The sequence below is a fragment of the Thermobia domestica genome, chromosome 2 (genome assembly GCF_964235325.1).
Source record: "Thermobia domestica chromosome 2, izTheDome1.hap1.1, whole genome shotgun sequence".
NCBI classification, from domain to species: domain Eukaryota; kingdom Metazoa; phylum Arthropoda; class Insecta; order Zygentoma; family Lepismatidae; genus Thermobia; species Thermobia domestica.
In genome coordinates this window covers 103,835,117-103,853,702 of record NC_137455.1, presented here as the reverse complement: position 1 = coordinate 103,853,702, position 18,586 = coordinate 103,835,117, and the positions used below count along the sequence as shown (strand labels likewise).

General features: G+C 36.0%; 1 protein-coding gene across 1 annotated transcript; it reads right to left on the bottom strand.

Moving 5' to 3' along the window:
* Positions 1–17,872: 17,872 nt before the first annotated feature.
* LOC145679117 (protein GVQW3-like) lies at positions 17,873–18,238 on the bottom strand. The gene has a single exon (XM_081749710.1). The coding sequence runs from the start codon at positions 18,236–18,238 to the stop codon at positions 17,873–17,875; it is 366 nt and encodes a 121-aa protein (XP_081605836.1).
* Between the last annotated feature and the right edge of the window lie 348 nt (positions 18,239–18,586).

Below are 18,586 nucleotides of genomic sequence, written 5' to 3'. Positions count from 1 at the left end.
ATCAAAACTCTGTTTTAATTACGCTTCTTAATGAAAGCCTTTTATGAATTAAGCAAGAATTCAAGTTTTTTCAATATAAAAGAGAATACAAGTACAAAATTATTATTTACTTAATTTTTATGTTCTTAAATAATTTACTTACACTTGCAATGAATGGGAAAAACAAATTGAATTTCTATACTGAGAATATCTTGGGTCTTCTATTTAACTTGTTGGATTTATTCTGTAAGTATATACTTCCTTTATATTGCGTATAACTTGCTCGTTTTCCTCATGGGAAAGGTAAATATATAGATTTTGAGTCAAGTAGCTACACCATCATCCCTATTTGTCCTAGGATCATGGTTTGTATCTCATTCTTTTCAGAATAAAACCGCCTCTCAAATGTTACCTTTCGCATGTCCCCATCATATATCTGAGGCAGGAAAATCGCGAAAAACATTTTTTGTTGAAAAATTCCTTTTTTTTTTTTTTTTTTTTACCTTTTTGCTCCTCTGGGCCCCCTCCTGTGTTAACACATAGATCTGAAACAAATCTGAAAAATACTAATCGGTGCACTGAATGTTTATGCAAAATTTCAATCTTATAGGTGCAAAAGTAAGCCAGTCAAGAAATAATAAGAATAGGCCTAACAAAAAAAATTAAAGTTACGACGTCATTGCCTTCTATGTCTCGACGTAGAAAGGAATGAAACCATACGTAACGTGTTCTACAATGCTTCTAGGCTTGAAAAAAAAAGAAGTAAAATGCTTTATTGGTATTTTTTAAATCGAATAATGAAGACACTACCCTAGTACCTAAAATAGACACCAAATATTTAAAAGGGGTAATAATTATAAAACGGGAAAAGGAAATGTAGAAATGGCCTCTTTTAGCCTTTGCGAAACAGAATTTTCGAAAACGCTGGAACGCGCGTTCGATTATTTTTCAAGAAGAGTTATGAGCGAATTTCACATCTCCAACTGAAGCAAATTCTCACATTGGTCATTGTCTGAATAATGATAGGGAAATTTAAATATTATTGGAACGATTCCCCCCTTTTGGAACGGAATTTAAGAAAAAAGCTTAAACATATATACTTTGTTTTTAATTAAGAGTTCATATTGTGCATTTTTCTGAATAAAAAGAGGGAAATCTGAGTATTTTAAAAATGTTCTGCCTTCCCCATCTAGAAGCTGTATTTTCGGAAACGCTAAAACGTGTATTGGCATACTTTTGGATCAAATGATCCATTATATTTCAGTCAAACAGTTTCTTGTAGGTCTTATATCTGGAGAACTGCATATAGTAAAGCCAAAACCAAACTATCACTTCACTCAGTATGATTTGCTTATTCCGTAAAAGAAATACGAAAATTCGATTTAGGAGCCGTTTAAAAATTTTGTGGCACCTGATCCAAAAATATATCAAAAGATCCAATACATTTCAATTAAAATTTTTTTGTAAGCCTTATACCTGGACAACTGCATATAGTATAGCCAAACCCAAACTATCAGTTAACTCGGTATGATGTGCTTATTCCGTAAAATATACGAAAACTCAATCTAGGGACCGTTCAAAAATTGTGTGACCCCTGATCCAAAAGATAATTATTGGCGAAGATCGCTATCTTTTCATGCACTTTTTGAATCATTCAAAAATTCTTGGTCAAGATCGCAATCTTTTGATCCATTTTTTTCATAATTTCAAAAATACTTGTTAATAAAGTGTTATATGTTATGTTTCATCTCATTCTCTTCACGAAGAATGTACCTCATAGCTAAGAAGTTAGCGTACCCGCCTTTGCTGTGGGAGGCCTGGGTTCGATTCTCAGCGGGAGATCATATGGTTTGGACTCGATGTTATGTTGCAGATCTACGTCTCATATAGCCTTGCTGCTGAAAGGGACGGATCAAATAGAATCTTCAGGGATTCGTAACATAGTCAATTCTTGTTATAAAATTTAACCCCTAACCTCCCTTAGGACACTTGTTTGAAACACTCCTTTTTTATCTCTTTATAAAACAAGCATTCTATCCGGGCTTAACGTTTCAACTTGTATTAGTATGGCCTAGGTGGTGATGACTAAGTCACTTACATTACATTTATTATACGATAGTATATATAACTTCAAGATTTAAGGTTAAGTAAGCAAGTATTAGATATACAGTATCTATGCCTTAGCAGTATCAGTAGTCTCAAACACTACACACAGACAAATATAAATAACTTATAGCATCTTTATCTTTAATATTATTGTATTTCACTTCACACTGATTATTTTCATCGTTCATATACTGAGTGGACCATTAATTTTGATACGTACTGGTAACGTTTAAACTAATTGATGAGAATCTATAAAATGTTGTAACGTGCAAATATCAACAGGGTGACAGAGAGCAAAATTAGTAAGAGATAGCAAGAAATGGCTGGTTGATATGAATCACAAGAATCTAAAAAAAGTTTCATCTCGATCTCTATCCTTCTATTCAAACCGGAAATAGAAAATATGTAATTTCCGGTTTCAGCACTAGTCGGTATGGTGTATAAATGGTAATAGATAGCGAAAAGCAGTTTTTGATAAAATTCCATCTGCAAACCCCATCCCTCTATATTGCAACTGGAAGGTATAGATATACTAGTATTACTTTTGATTTCCCTATAGAATTCGCTTACTTAGGAAGTTACCATGATTTCTCAAAGTAAAACGAAACTCTTTATAACATAATAGTTGTCCAATATTCAATAGTTTCCTGATGTAAGTATGCAACTATTTAGTCTCGATCTAGAGAAAAATCATTTAAAGGAAGGTGAATTCTCCGACTTTTGGTATTAGAAACTGAGAGTGAAAATAAGCCTAGATAAAAAAAAAAAGTTCATTGAGGGACGACTTCGGATGATTTAGATTTCTGGGCTCTCGGCACTTTATGGCCATTTAGCCCATCACGTTTGAGTGATGACGTCCCTCGGCGAGCACACTCTTCGGGGAAAGGGAAGAAAGAAAGGATTGGGGAAGGAAGGAAGCGGCCTGGGACCTATAAATCAGATACTACCCCGGCATTTGCCTGTTGGGAATGAGGAAAATCCAGGAAAACCTCACTCAAGGTAGCTGGCGTGAAAAAGCTGTTATACTTTTTCGACCGAGTGCCCCCACGGGAATCGAACCCAGGACGACTTTGGAAAATTATTAAAGTTGCAGGAATGGGTGGGTGAGAAAGTACTAACTACAAAGTGCTGTTTTCGAGTGTGAATGAGCGATTTAAGATGATCTGACTCTTCGCACCTAACAAAGCTGGAAATTTTTAGATAATTACATATTATGCTGTAATGTTTTCAAAATGTTGACATCCTTTTTAATTCCGATTATTTTAAAACTTCAAAATAAATGCTAGAGAAGTTACAAAGAGAATCCGTTTGTCTATGTGAGTTGATTGCACAATTTTGTTTAAATTTTCCTTTATAATCTTCGTATAAACAACATATATGAAGATTTTATGCTCTCATCTTCCACATACAAATATTAGTTGCATCAAAACATGTTTTAATCTTATTCAATTTTAACATTTATTCATATACAGTACGTTCATATAATGGCTCGAAAAATTTATGCACGATTTACTTGTGAATAACTCTTACATGAGCTAACGGAAACGTCTTATTTTTGCTAGTGTTATAGTTTATTGTTCTGTTATTACATTGCATCCTGATAATGGTTTCATTTTCTTCGTGTAGATGGCGTAAGTTAAGCAACATATCTGTAAAGCTGACATTTCAAGAAAGGGAATGAGGTCTTGAGGTAGTACATGAAATACGAAACCATCAGAGGCATGCAACGACAATCGCGGAATGAATTTGGAATGACAACCACCGACACTTTTAACTATTGCACGAATTAGTGATAAATTTGAAGCTAACGGTTTTGTTGCAGATGTGCACAAAAATCATTTTGAACGGCCTGTTACAACAGCAATTCCTGCTAACTCCCATACTGTGTTAGAACAATTCACTCGCTCATTACCGGAGTTTGTGAGACAGTATGCCCGTAAAACCAGTATGAGTCACGGAACTCTCTATGGGAAACGAGAAGGTTTTATCTCCAACATGACGATGCCCAATCTTGTCACCACCATCATCTTGTCAAAGAGTTTCACAATGAAAATTTACCAGAACGATGTCTAAGTCGAGTATCCCCTATGTTCCCCAGACCTCACTCATCTAAACTTTTAGTTATGGAGAAGTATCAAGAACATTATTTATGGACTAAAGCCTAGTATATTGCAGGACCTGTAAGTATTCATCAAACTTTCCTATGCAGATATCGAACTTGGCACGTTGCAGTCGTTAGTGTAGCAGTTCAGCGGCATCGCCAACGTATTGATGCTAACGGGCCAACACTTTGAACACACAAACTAACATCATTTCTTCATCGTACATTGGAATGTAATAACAGAACATTAAACTATCCGCTATCTGTTTACTATAAATGAGACGTTGCTGTTGATCTATTTGAGAGTTATTCACAACTAAACAGTGTATACCTTACATTTTTTGAGTACTCTTTATACGTGAGTACGTTAATATACACACTTATGAGGAAAAATGTATAAAGTTTTCCTTAGTGAATGTAGTGGACCATGTGTTTTACAAACAGAGTGAAATGCAATATACTTGTTTTCTTTTCTAATTAGAAGCAGAAACCAAGCTTTGAAAAATTAAAATAAATGCGCCATGAATTTCAGTTCACTGAGTTTTCCCCATGCATTAGGGGTAGAACTACAAGCTTACTCATATGTCTTTTAAAAGCTTGCTTTCCTTGCAGAAATCCTCATTCCCTGTTTACCTGTAAAAGGGGCCAAAATAAAAGAAAAACGGCTAGTGTTTTTTGCTTTTGATTCTAATTCTAACAGTAATTAAACAGGAATAGAACCAAGAAAAAGCAAGCAAACCTTTGTAGTTTTCTGTGAGGCTTAGAATCTCGCTGAAATAAAGAAAAGAATTAACCAGCAACAACTGATGGGTGCTTTAGGAATATTCTACCTTCCTTTATACGTACATCACCAACTGGTTCTGTTCACGGTAAAAGAGTTTTGTTGTATCAATTTTAATTTTACCTTTTTGCTCCACGTTTTCCTTTGTGATCATTTGATGATCAAAATGATCGGAAAAAGAATTAAATATACCTAGGTAGAAAAGAAAAATTGAAACACACAGTTTATGCTTTAGTGACAACAGTCGTAGGAAAAAGAAAGTCGTAAATAAAAAAAGTGAGATGTGAGTTTTTCCTATTTGGTTCCTGTAAAGCTCACAGAATTCTTTGCTGCGTTTCGTAGTTAATGTTCCAAGAAACATACGTACATATGTAATGTGTTTATTTAAGTTTTTTTTTCTTGTAAATTCCATCACTTTTAAACAAACATGTACTGTATTGTGTTCGTATTTTTTTTTAATTCATGTTTTGCTTCCTTGTTATCACTAACAACAACAGTCTAAAAAATATCGAAGTAACAGAAGTCACTAAATTTTCCGCTCTTCTTTTATCTAAAATTAAATAATCACATAATGAAAGATTTGCTATGAGATATTTACAAGCAGTATGTTTGTTACCGTTAGGCAAATACAAACAAGAGTAAATACAATCTACTGGTTATCTGTGTATTTTGCTACATATATGGTGCACATTAAAAGTGTGAGCCATTTGTGTATAACTCTATTAGTTTTCAATGTTTGAGTTACATTTTTCAGTCAGTTTTCAACACAATACCTATCCACTTCTTCACACTATTTTAATATTTGTGTCTCAGTATCAAAAGTGATGGAGAAGTCTTTTGAAGGGATATGTTTTACATATTGGGAAATGGACGGACGGGGACACTAATGGACGGAGAAACGTCTGCTTCACAGCTTCAGGCTTGAAATCCTAGTTCACGTTGATAACATTGAAAACACTCTTCAGAATATGTTTGTAAACTATCGTATGGTACTCAAAACAATTTAGTGAAAACTGTTTTTCAAACGACTGCTTTTGGAAAACAGTCTATATTGTTTACTTTACAAGAAAGAAAGTTCCTTTTTTGTTTCTTCTGGTAGATTTCAGTGGACCGCTCACAGATGAAGTCATCATTCAAGTCTTCTTATTTTATGACTGAAAAATTTCGAAGCGATCTTGCAAATGTCTGAAAACGAGTATCTATTATGAGTTGATTATTTAATACTGCTGATTTGTGGCTTGCAGAGGGGAAAAATATCGATATCTGAATGACCCTAATTAGTTGAACTAATTCGCAATATCATATTCATTACTAATGGACTCTCAAATTCTATGATTAGAATATACTAAACATATTAAATCCTATAACTGTAGAAACATAAGTTTTATTTGCTTAACAGCAGAAACAATATACGAAGTACAAAATTAGCTTTGCACTGTACTGGTACTGGTGTTCTCCAATTTATACACATTGCACAACATGGTTTTCATTTCTTCACTTGTGGAGGAGAACACTAAAACGATCAAAACATACCTGTTGAATTTCATCTGTGGTTTTATTTAGTATGTTCGAACACTGGAGTCCGATACTTTCCGCATAATTTTTTCTACGGTTTCGTGGTTGAATAAATTGTTGTCTTAAAGTATTCTCATAGGTACTGATAAATTAATATTGAAGATTGAGTGGTTTGCCTTATAGAGTGGACACACAAATTAATATTACATTCATGTAAATTTCGTCTTCAAATAAACTTGTTGTTTACTGACAGTTAATAATAGATGTTGTCGGATTTTTTTTTTATTCTTGAAGATTTTAAAATGTAACAGTGAAAAGAAGAGAAAAGAGGAGTTAGGAACAGATTAAAGGATCCAAAAAGGAGAATAAGGGATAAAGAGTGGAACGATAATATGTTGTTACGGACAATGGTCCGATACTTAAATACCATTTTTTTTTTTTTTTTTTTTTTTGTGGCCAGAGCTGCTACTTGTACAGTAAGGGACACTTCTGGATGGTACACCCATATGGAAATTTACGGCAAAAGTGTACCATCCAGAAGTGTCCCTTACTGTACATTTAGGCTGTTATGTTACTTGTATTTATGCTACTTGTACATTTAGGCTGTTAAGATATAGTAGGTAGGGACACCATCAATTATAGATGTGTTTTTGAGATATACAACGAAGAAATGATAGGTATTAAGGAAATGTAAAGTTTTAAAGCAACAAAAAAAAAAAGTTTAATTTCTTGCAGTAATTATCGAAATAAATTCTCGTGGTTGTTAAAGCTAGTTTTATCGAACTGTGTACCTCACATTTAATTGTGTACATAGGTTACATGGATCCAAAAAAGGGGAAAAGTCCTAAAACTAAAAGAAAAACGTGTATACCTAAAAATCTTAACCCTACTCATTACTGAATACTTAACATGTTATTCATTTTATGTATGTGAGATATGTACACTAAAATTTCATATCAGTAGCAAACTTGTTTTGATCTCTATTCTCCTCGTTGCAATATAAAAGTAATGTTAAGAATGTAAAAAATTAGTTAAATATTACAACCATTTTAACTCTTCGCTTTCTACAATACACAATATCTTGCACATTCCCATCTTAACCTCGATCCTTGAATGCAGAATAGCAAGAGAGTCAGTGAAACGGCGACGAAACCGATTATCAATGTATCATTATAATAATAATGATAACTTTATGTGCAAATTTCTTAGTTGAAATCAAAAGATTTAATAGGCTGACTTATAGCATTGTAATGGCCTTACCCGTCTACTAACGTACCATATATAAAAATTAATTTTGTACAAAAATGGCAAGGTGATCTGCTCTTGTTTGGGCTATAAAGGAAAATTTATCGTGCTTCAAACTTCAATCTCAAACAAATAACTCACTGATTAGGACTTTTTAAAATCCCCTTTTACACTGGGACGCCGAAGAGATTTGTTACGGCACTTACTATATACAAACCATTTATAGTTGCAGATTGATTGAAGTAAAATTATTTTAAATGGGGAATTCGATAAGACTTAGGCATGAATTTCAAACACTGCAATTAATACCCGAGAAATTATAAAATATGCAATAATACCTTTTGTTTCAACACAAACGTTCTACAACAGTGCATAATTAATTTCAGAATGTGTGAATTGCGCTGTTGAATGAAAGAATTTTACAATCAGTGCACGAATAGATACAAGTTATGTTTAGTTTGCAAAGCAAATATGTCCCATTTGTTTGCTAATATTTTACGTTATTCCAGTTATTATTTTAATTACATTTTCTGTATGAGACCTTTGTTTCTATCTTTAAATGGCATTTCCAAACATGAGCTTCTGTTATGTTTATATTGATGAGTAGTCTTTGTTTTTGTTTCGTTATGTAAATTTTGTTGCTGTCTTTTCTAAAATAAATAAATACTTTTTTTTTTTTTCATTTCGAAGCGATATTACTAGATATGTTGATATATTAAATGATATTGGTGTGAAACCGTATAAATAAACCAAAACCACCAACAATAACAAAAAAGTATAACTGGATTGAAAGCTAAGGGTGTATGATGTGAACATATACCGTATGTTTACTACTAAATATAGCATTATCTTTTCATAACGATGACTCGTAAAGCTTTTTCTGTGGGTAAATACTTTTGCATAACTACCTTTGGTTTAATCCGAATTCGATTGTCAGTAAATTCTACATGTTTAGATTGTATATCTTATACGAGAGTTAGAACTGGAAAATGTTAATAAACTCCAAATTTATATAATAGAAGTTTGCTCTTAGGTATTTATTTATTTCACATATATTGAGAGGGACAACGCCGAACTAATCGCTATTTGTTACTTATTTGATTCACTGATATTGACACGGGCAATACCGAAAGCTTTGTTCTTCGTTCTTTATATACTAGGCGTGTCTAAAAAGTAAGTATCGTTTTGGAAAAAAAAATACTAAAACAGGATTGTTTAAGCCAAATTTATTTTTTACATGAAAGAACACTTCTCAAACTATTTTTCGACATGGTTTGCAGCAGTGTTCTAACACTTGTCAAAGTAAGTGACCAACTTGTTCAAACTTCCTCAACGAAACATCCAGCCAGTTGACCTTACCAGGGGGTGAAACCATCAATATGGAACGATACTGTGAGTCTCAGAAAACTTCGGCTTGCAATCCAAAACAAAAGGAGAGGAATGCTCAGTAAACGAATTATGTTGCTCCATCACAATGTTCGTCCTCATACTGCGGGTGCCACCCAAACGTTAATCTGAGAGCTCGGTTCAGAGCAATTCTATCACCCGCCGTATAGCCTCGACTTGGTGCTGTCTACCACTTGTTCTTGCACCTGAGGCGCGAGCTCGGCGGTAAGCGCTTTGAAAGTGACTACGACGCAAACAACACTATCAAGTTATAGTTGTCTTAAATAGCTGGATGTTTCTTTGACAAAGGTTTTTACAAGTTGGTTACCCGATTTGACAGATATTTGAACATTGGTTGAAACTATGTCGAAAAATAATGAAAGAGAATTCATTTAAAAATAAATTTGGCTTGAACAAACCTGTTTTAGTAGTATTTTTTTTTTTCAAAACGGTACTTACTTTAAGGGGCATGCCTGATATTGACAGGGACAACAACGTTTTTCTTATTTATTTATTTCAATAATTTCTTTACCTTTAAATACGATATATTGCATAAACCTTATCTTGCTCGTGCGAAGAACGGGTATTTCAGATAGTACAGCGTGGTCCGGAAGTGGGCATACCCATAATTGGTATTTTCTGACGGTTTTACTCACATTTGTTTCCTACGTACCCTTGCGTTGTTTGGCATTGTCTGGTAACATTGCCATCAGAGACACTGGTTTCCAGTGCACTATCCAGCGCACTTCGCGATTCACGTGCGCGATTACCTGAATCAGACGTTTCCTGACCATTGGATTGGAAGAGGTTGTGCATATTCACCAGCTCCCTTTGCCTGGCCTCCAAGAAGTCCCGATCTGACGACACCAGACAATGCTCTATGGGGTTTCATAAAGCAACAAGTAAGAAGCAGTCGATATCACACAACGCAGGAATTACGAGCAGCTGTGGAACAAGCCTTCACCCTCGTGACTCCGGAGTATCTCCGCCAAACATCTGGGAGAACTTGTCACAGAATTCAGCTGTATTACGAGATGGATGGTCATACCGATGTTTATAACTCTTAAGACTTCAAGGTAACTCTGTACAGACATTCTACCATAACTAATATTATACTGTTGAAACTAAAGGGGGGTACGCCCACTTCCGGACCACCCTGTATATATGAACATATTATTAATGAACTATACCGACAAACTGTAACAGGTGATTCGTCACATCAAAATAAGAGAAAAAGTTCATATGGACATATGGCGAAAAGTGCATAGTTTCAGAGCTAGGGCTGTCCAAAATCATGAAAAAACTAAATTTCAATACCCTATTTCGAATTACAGAAACTGTGTATAGTTATTATCAGCGTAAAGGAAGCCATACATACACAATCCAAAAGTGCATATTTCATCAATTGTCAATAGCTGTAGAGGGTATTCCCTCCAGTATGTAATTCTCAGATATGTTTTCAATAGAATTTTCAGATATACCTGATTTCATGAAGGGTCCGAAGTAGGCAGGAGGTAAACCCTGATAACAATGGACATTCAATGCTTCGGAGAGAAGGTGGAAGTGTTAGGAACCGGCACCCCCATGTTTTATTGTGTTCGGAATAACGTGTGAAGATATGTATTTCGTCACGGTATATTTCACGTTTTCTTCACTTATAAGCATTAAAGAAAACATCGCACCATGCGTTTTCCCGAGTACGAGAGATTGTGCTGCTGACTATTCTTAACACTTACGACATCGCGCCAAAAGATTCCGTGTTCATTGCTGTCAAGGCTCTCGTTTTCCTATTTTGGACCAATCATAAAGTCAGAGCATATCTCGATGGTGGTGTATCTGGGAATTTCACCCTGCAGGAAGTAATCTGTACACTCATTGAACATTAACGAAATATGCATTTTTCGATTGCGTATGCGTGACTTCCTTTACGCTGATAATAACCACCATCCACAGTCTATCGGATGCTAAATAGGGCCTCTTCAAATTTGGCTTTTTCGCGATTTTGGATATCCCTAGCACTGAAACTATGCACTTTTCGCCATAGGTCCATATGAACTTTTTCTCTTATTTTGATGTGAGGAATCACCTGTTACAGTTTGTTGGTATAGTTCATTAACACCCTATGTATATATACACATTAACACCCTGAGAAAGAAAGAGAGAGAGAGAGAGAGAGGGAGAGAGAGGGAGAGAGAGGGAGAGAGAGAGAGAGAGAGGGAGAGATTATTAATAGCAAAGCCGAAAACTTGGGGAATAATTAGTAATCTTACTACATACTAGCGTTTTCAAATATGTGAACCGCAGGTAATATCATGGTATATACGATTACAATCCGTCCTTCTTTGGCAAAACCTTTTTAGGTTTCCTGCTTGTTCAGTTCTTCGTTAGTTTCAAAATCATAAGAAATGCACTATTTGCTATTTAAGCAAAGGGTACAAAGTCTTAGTATATCCAGAAGATATGTACGTTTGCAGCGTTACGAATGACCGGTGGCTCGTGCGATACTTCATTTCTGTGCGGTGCTGTTCTATGCATTATATTACTTCTGTGCGTTTGTGGTATTTTCGTTTGTGCAGATTTTTAACATTTTAACATCGACAGACAAACCTTCAACGAGACACACGGTGACTTGTATAGCACTAAGATCCAAACTCAGTTTTACACTACTGCAGCGAACGTGTTAACTAAATGATCAACAAGTAAGTGACACACAACTTTTCAATAATTTCAATGCTGTGTGGAATAAAACGTTTTCAGTTGATCTTTCTATCTTTAGACCATGTTGCACTATGCTCCGTTTAACAAACTTCTGTTTCCCTATATCCTCAAATATTTAGATATTATTATTTATGCGATTAATGCACATTTGAGTGATGTTTTCCCTCCATTTATTAACCCTGAAGTTAGCAAAATAGCTTCTCTGACCATCAAAACTGTCTTCACCATATCATTATCAGCTATTTGGAACTAAATTGTTGTCAAAGAGTCTTTAGAAAAAAAGAAAACACTATACTGTTTTTCATCATTCAACCCATGCTAATCCATCATCATATTCAACTTGATATTTCTTATTCTATTAAATACTTAAACGAATATTATGTATAATGGAAACCATAACATAATTAAGCGAGAAAGAAAAAAATCCTGTTTTTGTCACGACCAACAAACGTTCTCAGTTCAATAGGTATAAGAGATTAGAGCATAGGACACAGAAGAAAGATACCTTTTTTATGATCTTTCTTGCTAGCTGTTAAAGCAAATTTAGTTCCTGTTCACGAGCAAGAAGTTATAGAGCCTAGATGAGCCTTCATAGCTTTATCTCTTTGCTGCGGCAAGTCGCTGATGGTTTTCTTTGTATAATAATCAACGTGTCGGAAATGCTACAAGACACAACGCACACTCACACAAAACACACACACACACAAAAAATGCAAGTTACATTTTGTTGGATGACTGATGAACATAGATTAAGGGCAAGCCTTAACTAAAATGTTAGGGAAAGACAAGAAAGAAATACCAAACACAACATGAATTTCAAACAAAAGGAAAATGAACCAACAAGAAAAAAATAGTATTCACGACGGAGAGGCGTAATGTTATGCTGTGGCTCATTAAGTCGATCTCATATAACATAACAAAAAAGAAAAATGAATATGAAAAACGACATGCAAAACATTAGAGAATACAGCACAAGATAATTTGGTAACATCGTTATTATTGCTACTAGAAGAAAGTGTAATGTCAAGAAGCTTCTTCCTTGAGTTTCGGCTCTCAAATTAAATTCCGGAAAACTTTTGGGACAGTTTAATTACGTCTTTGAAACAGAAGAAAGAGGGGGCGGGGGGAGAACAAAGGCAAGGAAACAACACGATTTTATAAAGGCACTAAAATGAAAGAAATGCTATACTTTAGAAATACTTCTCTAGTTGATTTGTTTACTTTTTTTTTATCATTCCTTTTAGTTTTATAAGCACGCATTCTTATTTGGACAACAATCAAAAATCATGGAGAAAAGAAAACAAGATGAAAATCCTTGTAGACGTGCAATGAAGCAACATAGTAGAAGGCTCATTAGAAAGACATTTTTAAGTGCCAAGCTGAAAATAAAAGCTCAACGGAGTTTTTTTCTTTCTTTGAAACATGAATTGCTCTTCATTTCAAACTTGCTAAGTTATAAAGTTAGGAATATATATATATATATATATATATATATATATATATATATATATATATATATATATATATATATATATATAAGTTTTGTTTGGTACTTATAGACTTTTAAGGGTAGAATAAAGTTATGCATATGTATCGTTTTTCTTATTTGGATATGTGCATATTATGCGTAATAACCTATATGTGCTATATGTATATGTGAAGGCCTAGGTAGAAACAGTTATATATATGGAACAAGCCGAAACAGTGAACACAAAAGAAATATCGTTATTATTTTGCATCTGTGCGAGGTCACCTGTAGTAAATATACCCACCCAACACAAGTACATGCTAGGCATGTGAAAAAATTTTCTTCGAAGTAAATCGGAATGTACATGATACAGACTTGAATAGAGAAATCATGTGAAATTCACGTAAAGAGAATAAGGTTACTTTCACTATAAAGTACGTAAAGCAATGCATTCGCGACCGTTCAATGGAACATGAAGTATGTGCTATTTATGTTCCTCAGATTCCAGTAAAGCATGTAAAATACCTTTCAAGTGTCAGAAATTCATTGAAGAGCACTTGCCTAGTGACACATGCTGGGAACATTCCTTACATTCCTTAAGTATAGTAAAAGTTACGTAAATGATCAATATGGAAGTTAAATAATATGTGTCTAGCATGTACCTGGATGGGTGCGTAGCATCTTCCATAAAGTATTGAAAGAAAATTAATAATTCTGCTGAAATTGATTTTGTCATTTATTATATTAGGTTGGTGCTAATAAAATGTCCCAGATATATCATTTCCGAAAGTCAAAAACGCTCAATCATCAGGAAAAGTGAAAAAAGTAATGGAGATGCCCATCACTTTCAAGAGGTAGTAATCAGTGAGGGAAATATCGGTGGAATAAGTTCGGTGAGGAAGAACTTCATATTGCAACTCATGGAGAGAGCTCACAGTCATTTGAACGTTATATAAGTGTTTATTATTGTCCAACACGATGAAATAATGTCTGTTGACCGTTGCTGGATGCTTGTGGAAAGGGATGTGGTACTGTACATTTCGTGGAGCTCATCGCTCCAAATAATCCATAATAATAGTTTCACGCAATGAAGAACGACAAGATTGATACTATACTCGACCATAAACCACCATGCAAGGAACAAAATATTCTTCAGGTTTTGGAAACCATCCAGGATATTGATCACAATCCTAACATTTTCCTGATCTTTTATGATTGTCATAGTAGATCAATCTTTCATCATGAGTAACAATCCAATGTAGGAAAGTTTCCTGCATACCTTCAGACGGTAATCTTTGTTGGTCGGTATCAACTTATATTGAAGCCATGAGTTCAGCTTTTTTACAGTAACGATTGCACGAAACAGTCGAGCCACAGTGATATGGTGTATACTTAACACGTCTGCATTCGCACACGAACAAATTTTCTAAAGTTTGTTTCCAGGCTGTTTCTGAGGACTTCGTCCGAACATAATGTTCGGCACTGTCCACGAGTCTCATTTTGCACAGTTGTATCATCAGAAACAACAGGAAGTGGTGCGTTCATTCGCCATCCCTAGTCCAAAAGCACTATTGCTTTTAGCTTGATATGCAGATTATCCGAGTTTGAATTCGTAAATGGTCACTCGCTACTGTGTGTTGTGCATGGTTCAGGAACATAGCCAAGTGGACTCAGTGGAGTTCAGAACCCAAAAAATGGAAGAAAAACGAAAAAAATTGGATTTCGCAATTTTCACATTAAATTTTAGCACTCACAAAGTTGGGACCCTTTCCTCTCCCTCAAATGAAATTTCTGTCTACTATCCTCCTATGGTGCATTTTTATACGATCCTGTTCAACAACGCACTACCTCCTGACAGTTTCGGTACCTCAGTCTATTTGCTAAACGTGTACTGAGTTTGTAACGTTAGACAAGTGACCTTAGTCCGTCCCTTTGTTGTATTACTGAAGTAAACTTCTCACAAGCCGTCAAAGCGGACATTTCTTTTACACCAATCTAATAATTCAATCCTTGGAGGCTCTTGAAAGAAGTCCAACGATAAAACGTAATCTTTTATTCAACAAACTAAGAGAAGAACACTTAACTGTTGTTCTAATTCTTGTATACAAGTATTAGAACATTAAGTAAATTTTCTTACCTTAGTTTGAAGCGATAAAAGTTTAATTTAATTATTACTGATGCGACTTTAACCCAACAGCCGCTACTAATTATCTATCTATCTATCTATCTATCTATCTATCTATCTATCTATCTATCTATCTATCTATCTATCTATCTATCTATCTATCTATCTATCTACTAGATATTTATGCAACCAGAAAGTCTTAAGTGTATTATAGTTTGCGTTACGTTGTAAGAGTGAGCGAGATAGACGGAAACATTTTTGAACTACCATATATATATATATATATATATATATATATATATATATATATATATATATATATATATATATATATATATATATATATATATATATATGTGTGTGTGTGTGTATATGTATATATACAGGTGTTGGACAAAAAGTCTAAAACGTTTGCAAAAGCGTGAAAATCATACCTAGTATGGAGTGTGACCTTTTGCGTCCAAAACAGCTTGGATCCGACGTGGAATGGACATATACAGCTCCTGAATCGTGGTGTGTGGAATTTTGTACCATTATTCCTCCAAAACATGCTCCAGTTCCTTAAGGAATACTGGTGGAGGGCAATGAGACCGAACACGCCTTTCTAACTCAGACCACAATGGCTCAATGATGTTCAGATCTGGTGATTGTGGGACCCAGATGAGGTGTGATAGCTCCTGGTCATGCTCCTCAAACCATGATTTCACCGTTTTTACAGCATGACAGGGTGCCAAATCATCTTGGTAGATGCCATTACCATCAGGGAACAATATTTGGGCCATGGGTACAACCTGGTACCCAAAATGGCTTCATACGCCTTAGCATTCATCATTCCATGCAGGGCCATGATGGGACCTGCAGAAAAGCACGACATCACTGCCCATACTGTAACAGAACCACCCCCATGCTTTACAGTTGGGAGCAGACAGTTTCTACCATAGGCCTGCGACGGTGTTCTCCATACGTAAACACTACCGATTGTTGGAAACAAGGTGAAGGTCGATTCATCGGATCACATTACGTGTTTCCAATGCTCATGAGTCCACGCCTTGTGGTCCTTGCACCACTGGATACTCCTCTTCGCATTTACTGCTGTGACCAGGGGTTTAGCGATAGCGGCCCTGCCATGAATTTTCATTTTATGAAGTTCCCGTCGCACTGTTTTCGATGAAACCGGGTCTTGTAGGCCGGAATTGAGTTCAGACGTAATTTTCATTGCAGTGGTCTTCTTGTTAGCTGCTACAATCCGTTTTAATGCCCTCCGGTCCCTATCTGACAGGATTGTCTTTCGACCACTGTTGTGCTTTGCAGACGTCGTTTGCCCATGAATTGTGTATGCCCTCGTGACATTGGACACAGTGCCTTTCGAATCTTCCACAATGTTTGCCACTGTTGCCACTGAAGCTCCAACCAGACGGGCACCAACCATCATGCCTCTTTTGAAGTCTGTCAGGTCACCCATTTTACCGCACCAGTTTCACACCACGACACTCACAGGTAAACTGATTACTGCTAACGGAAGAGGAAGGTCCATATGACACATTGAAAACAGAAAAACGATCGGCAACCGCAACACGTGTTGTACAGTGGAGGGCCAAACTTACGTGTCCTGTATGAAGTGTTTTCAGATTTTTTGTCTAACCCCTGTATATATATATATATATATATATATATATATATATATATATATATATATATATATATACGACGTGATTTAACTCGAAGTGGCAACATAGTTGTGAAATGGAATGTAGTGAATCACTCACCTCAAGAAGCTTACAGTCCTTCGATGTAGTCTCCGCCAGCCTGTTGAACCCTTTGCCAGATGTCTGGTAACCGTTGAATACTGTCAAAGTTCCACTTTGTGAGAGGGTGTTGACAGTGCACCCTAATGCACAAACAATGCTGGGAATGTCTCTGAAACGTTTGCTCCTGAGAGGTTCTTTACTTTTTGGGAAAAGATCAAAATCGCAGAGGCTCATATCCGGAGAGTATGTAGGGTGTTCCTGTACCTCTCAAATCACATCGTCATAACAGAGTCTGTACTGGATTGGCTATATGGCATGTGTTACTGTCGTGAAGGAGAATTGGTCCAGACTCCAGGAAGTGTGGACGTTTGGGTCGCAATGCTGGTCGCTAATGGTGACTGAAGTATGAAGCATAGTATGCAGCATTCACGGTAACGCCCGGTGGAACTTGATGTGACAGAATAATGCTTTCGTGGTCGTATGACATTATCATCATCCCCTTCACGTTTGTAGGCTCTTGCCTAAGCTTTTTCGGTCGTGAAGGTTCTGGATGACGCCATTCACTCGACTGACGTTTAAATTCAGGCTCGTAGGATCTTCCCCAGGTTTCACCACTTGGAATAATGCGGTGCAAGAAGTCATCACCTTCCTCATTGTAACGTTGAAGTTGTAGGCGCGCACATTCTCATCTATGCCACTTTTAAACCTCGGCCAGAGCATGTAGTACCCATTTGGCTGCAATTTTTCGCATGTCAAGATCTTGTGTTAGCATGCGGAACACTGATCCGGAAAAAATGTTCAGCTCCTGCGCCAATTCACTATAAGTCCAACCCCGATCACCGTCAAGCAGTGTCCGTAGTCTTGCAATATGAATTTCGTCCGTAGCCGTTCGCATATGCCCTCCACTGTGCATTCTGTCTGTCGACTGTCGTCCCGCCTGAAATGCTGCAACCCATGTTGTCACTGTCCGATACGGTAAAGCAGCTTCACCACAGGCATCTACTGATCCTCTATGAATCGTCCTCTGGAATTTCATAAACACACGTTGTTCTGCACGCGTGAACATTGCGTTAGGGCGGTATTTCACACAACAATCACGTTAACAATGTCTACTCACGACACACACTGTAATATGAGACCGCAGCAACGTTGAACTGACTCGTACACATCCACGAAACACGGTACGTTCGTTATTTGTCTCCTGCCTAATCGTAGCAGTGTTGCCAGTTCGGGTTAAATGATCCATATATATATATGGATCCATATATATATTATTACACCGTCTTAATAACTCGAGTTATAGATAGCTACGTATATTAGTGCTAAGCCTTCTTTTTTAAAGAAAATGTTGTGGCATTTTGTCTGGGAAATTTTGAGCTTTTTGAACATTTTTACTTTAATGAAGAAATAGCAG

What these genes read in the sequence shown, in the direction of transcription:
- LOC145679117 (XM_081749710.1), bottom strand. Translation starts at nt 18,238, where the DNA reads ATGTTCACGCGTGCAGAACAACGTGTGTTTATGAAATTCCAGAGGACG.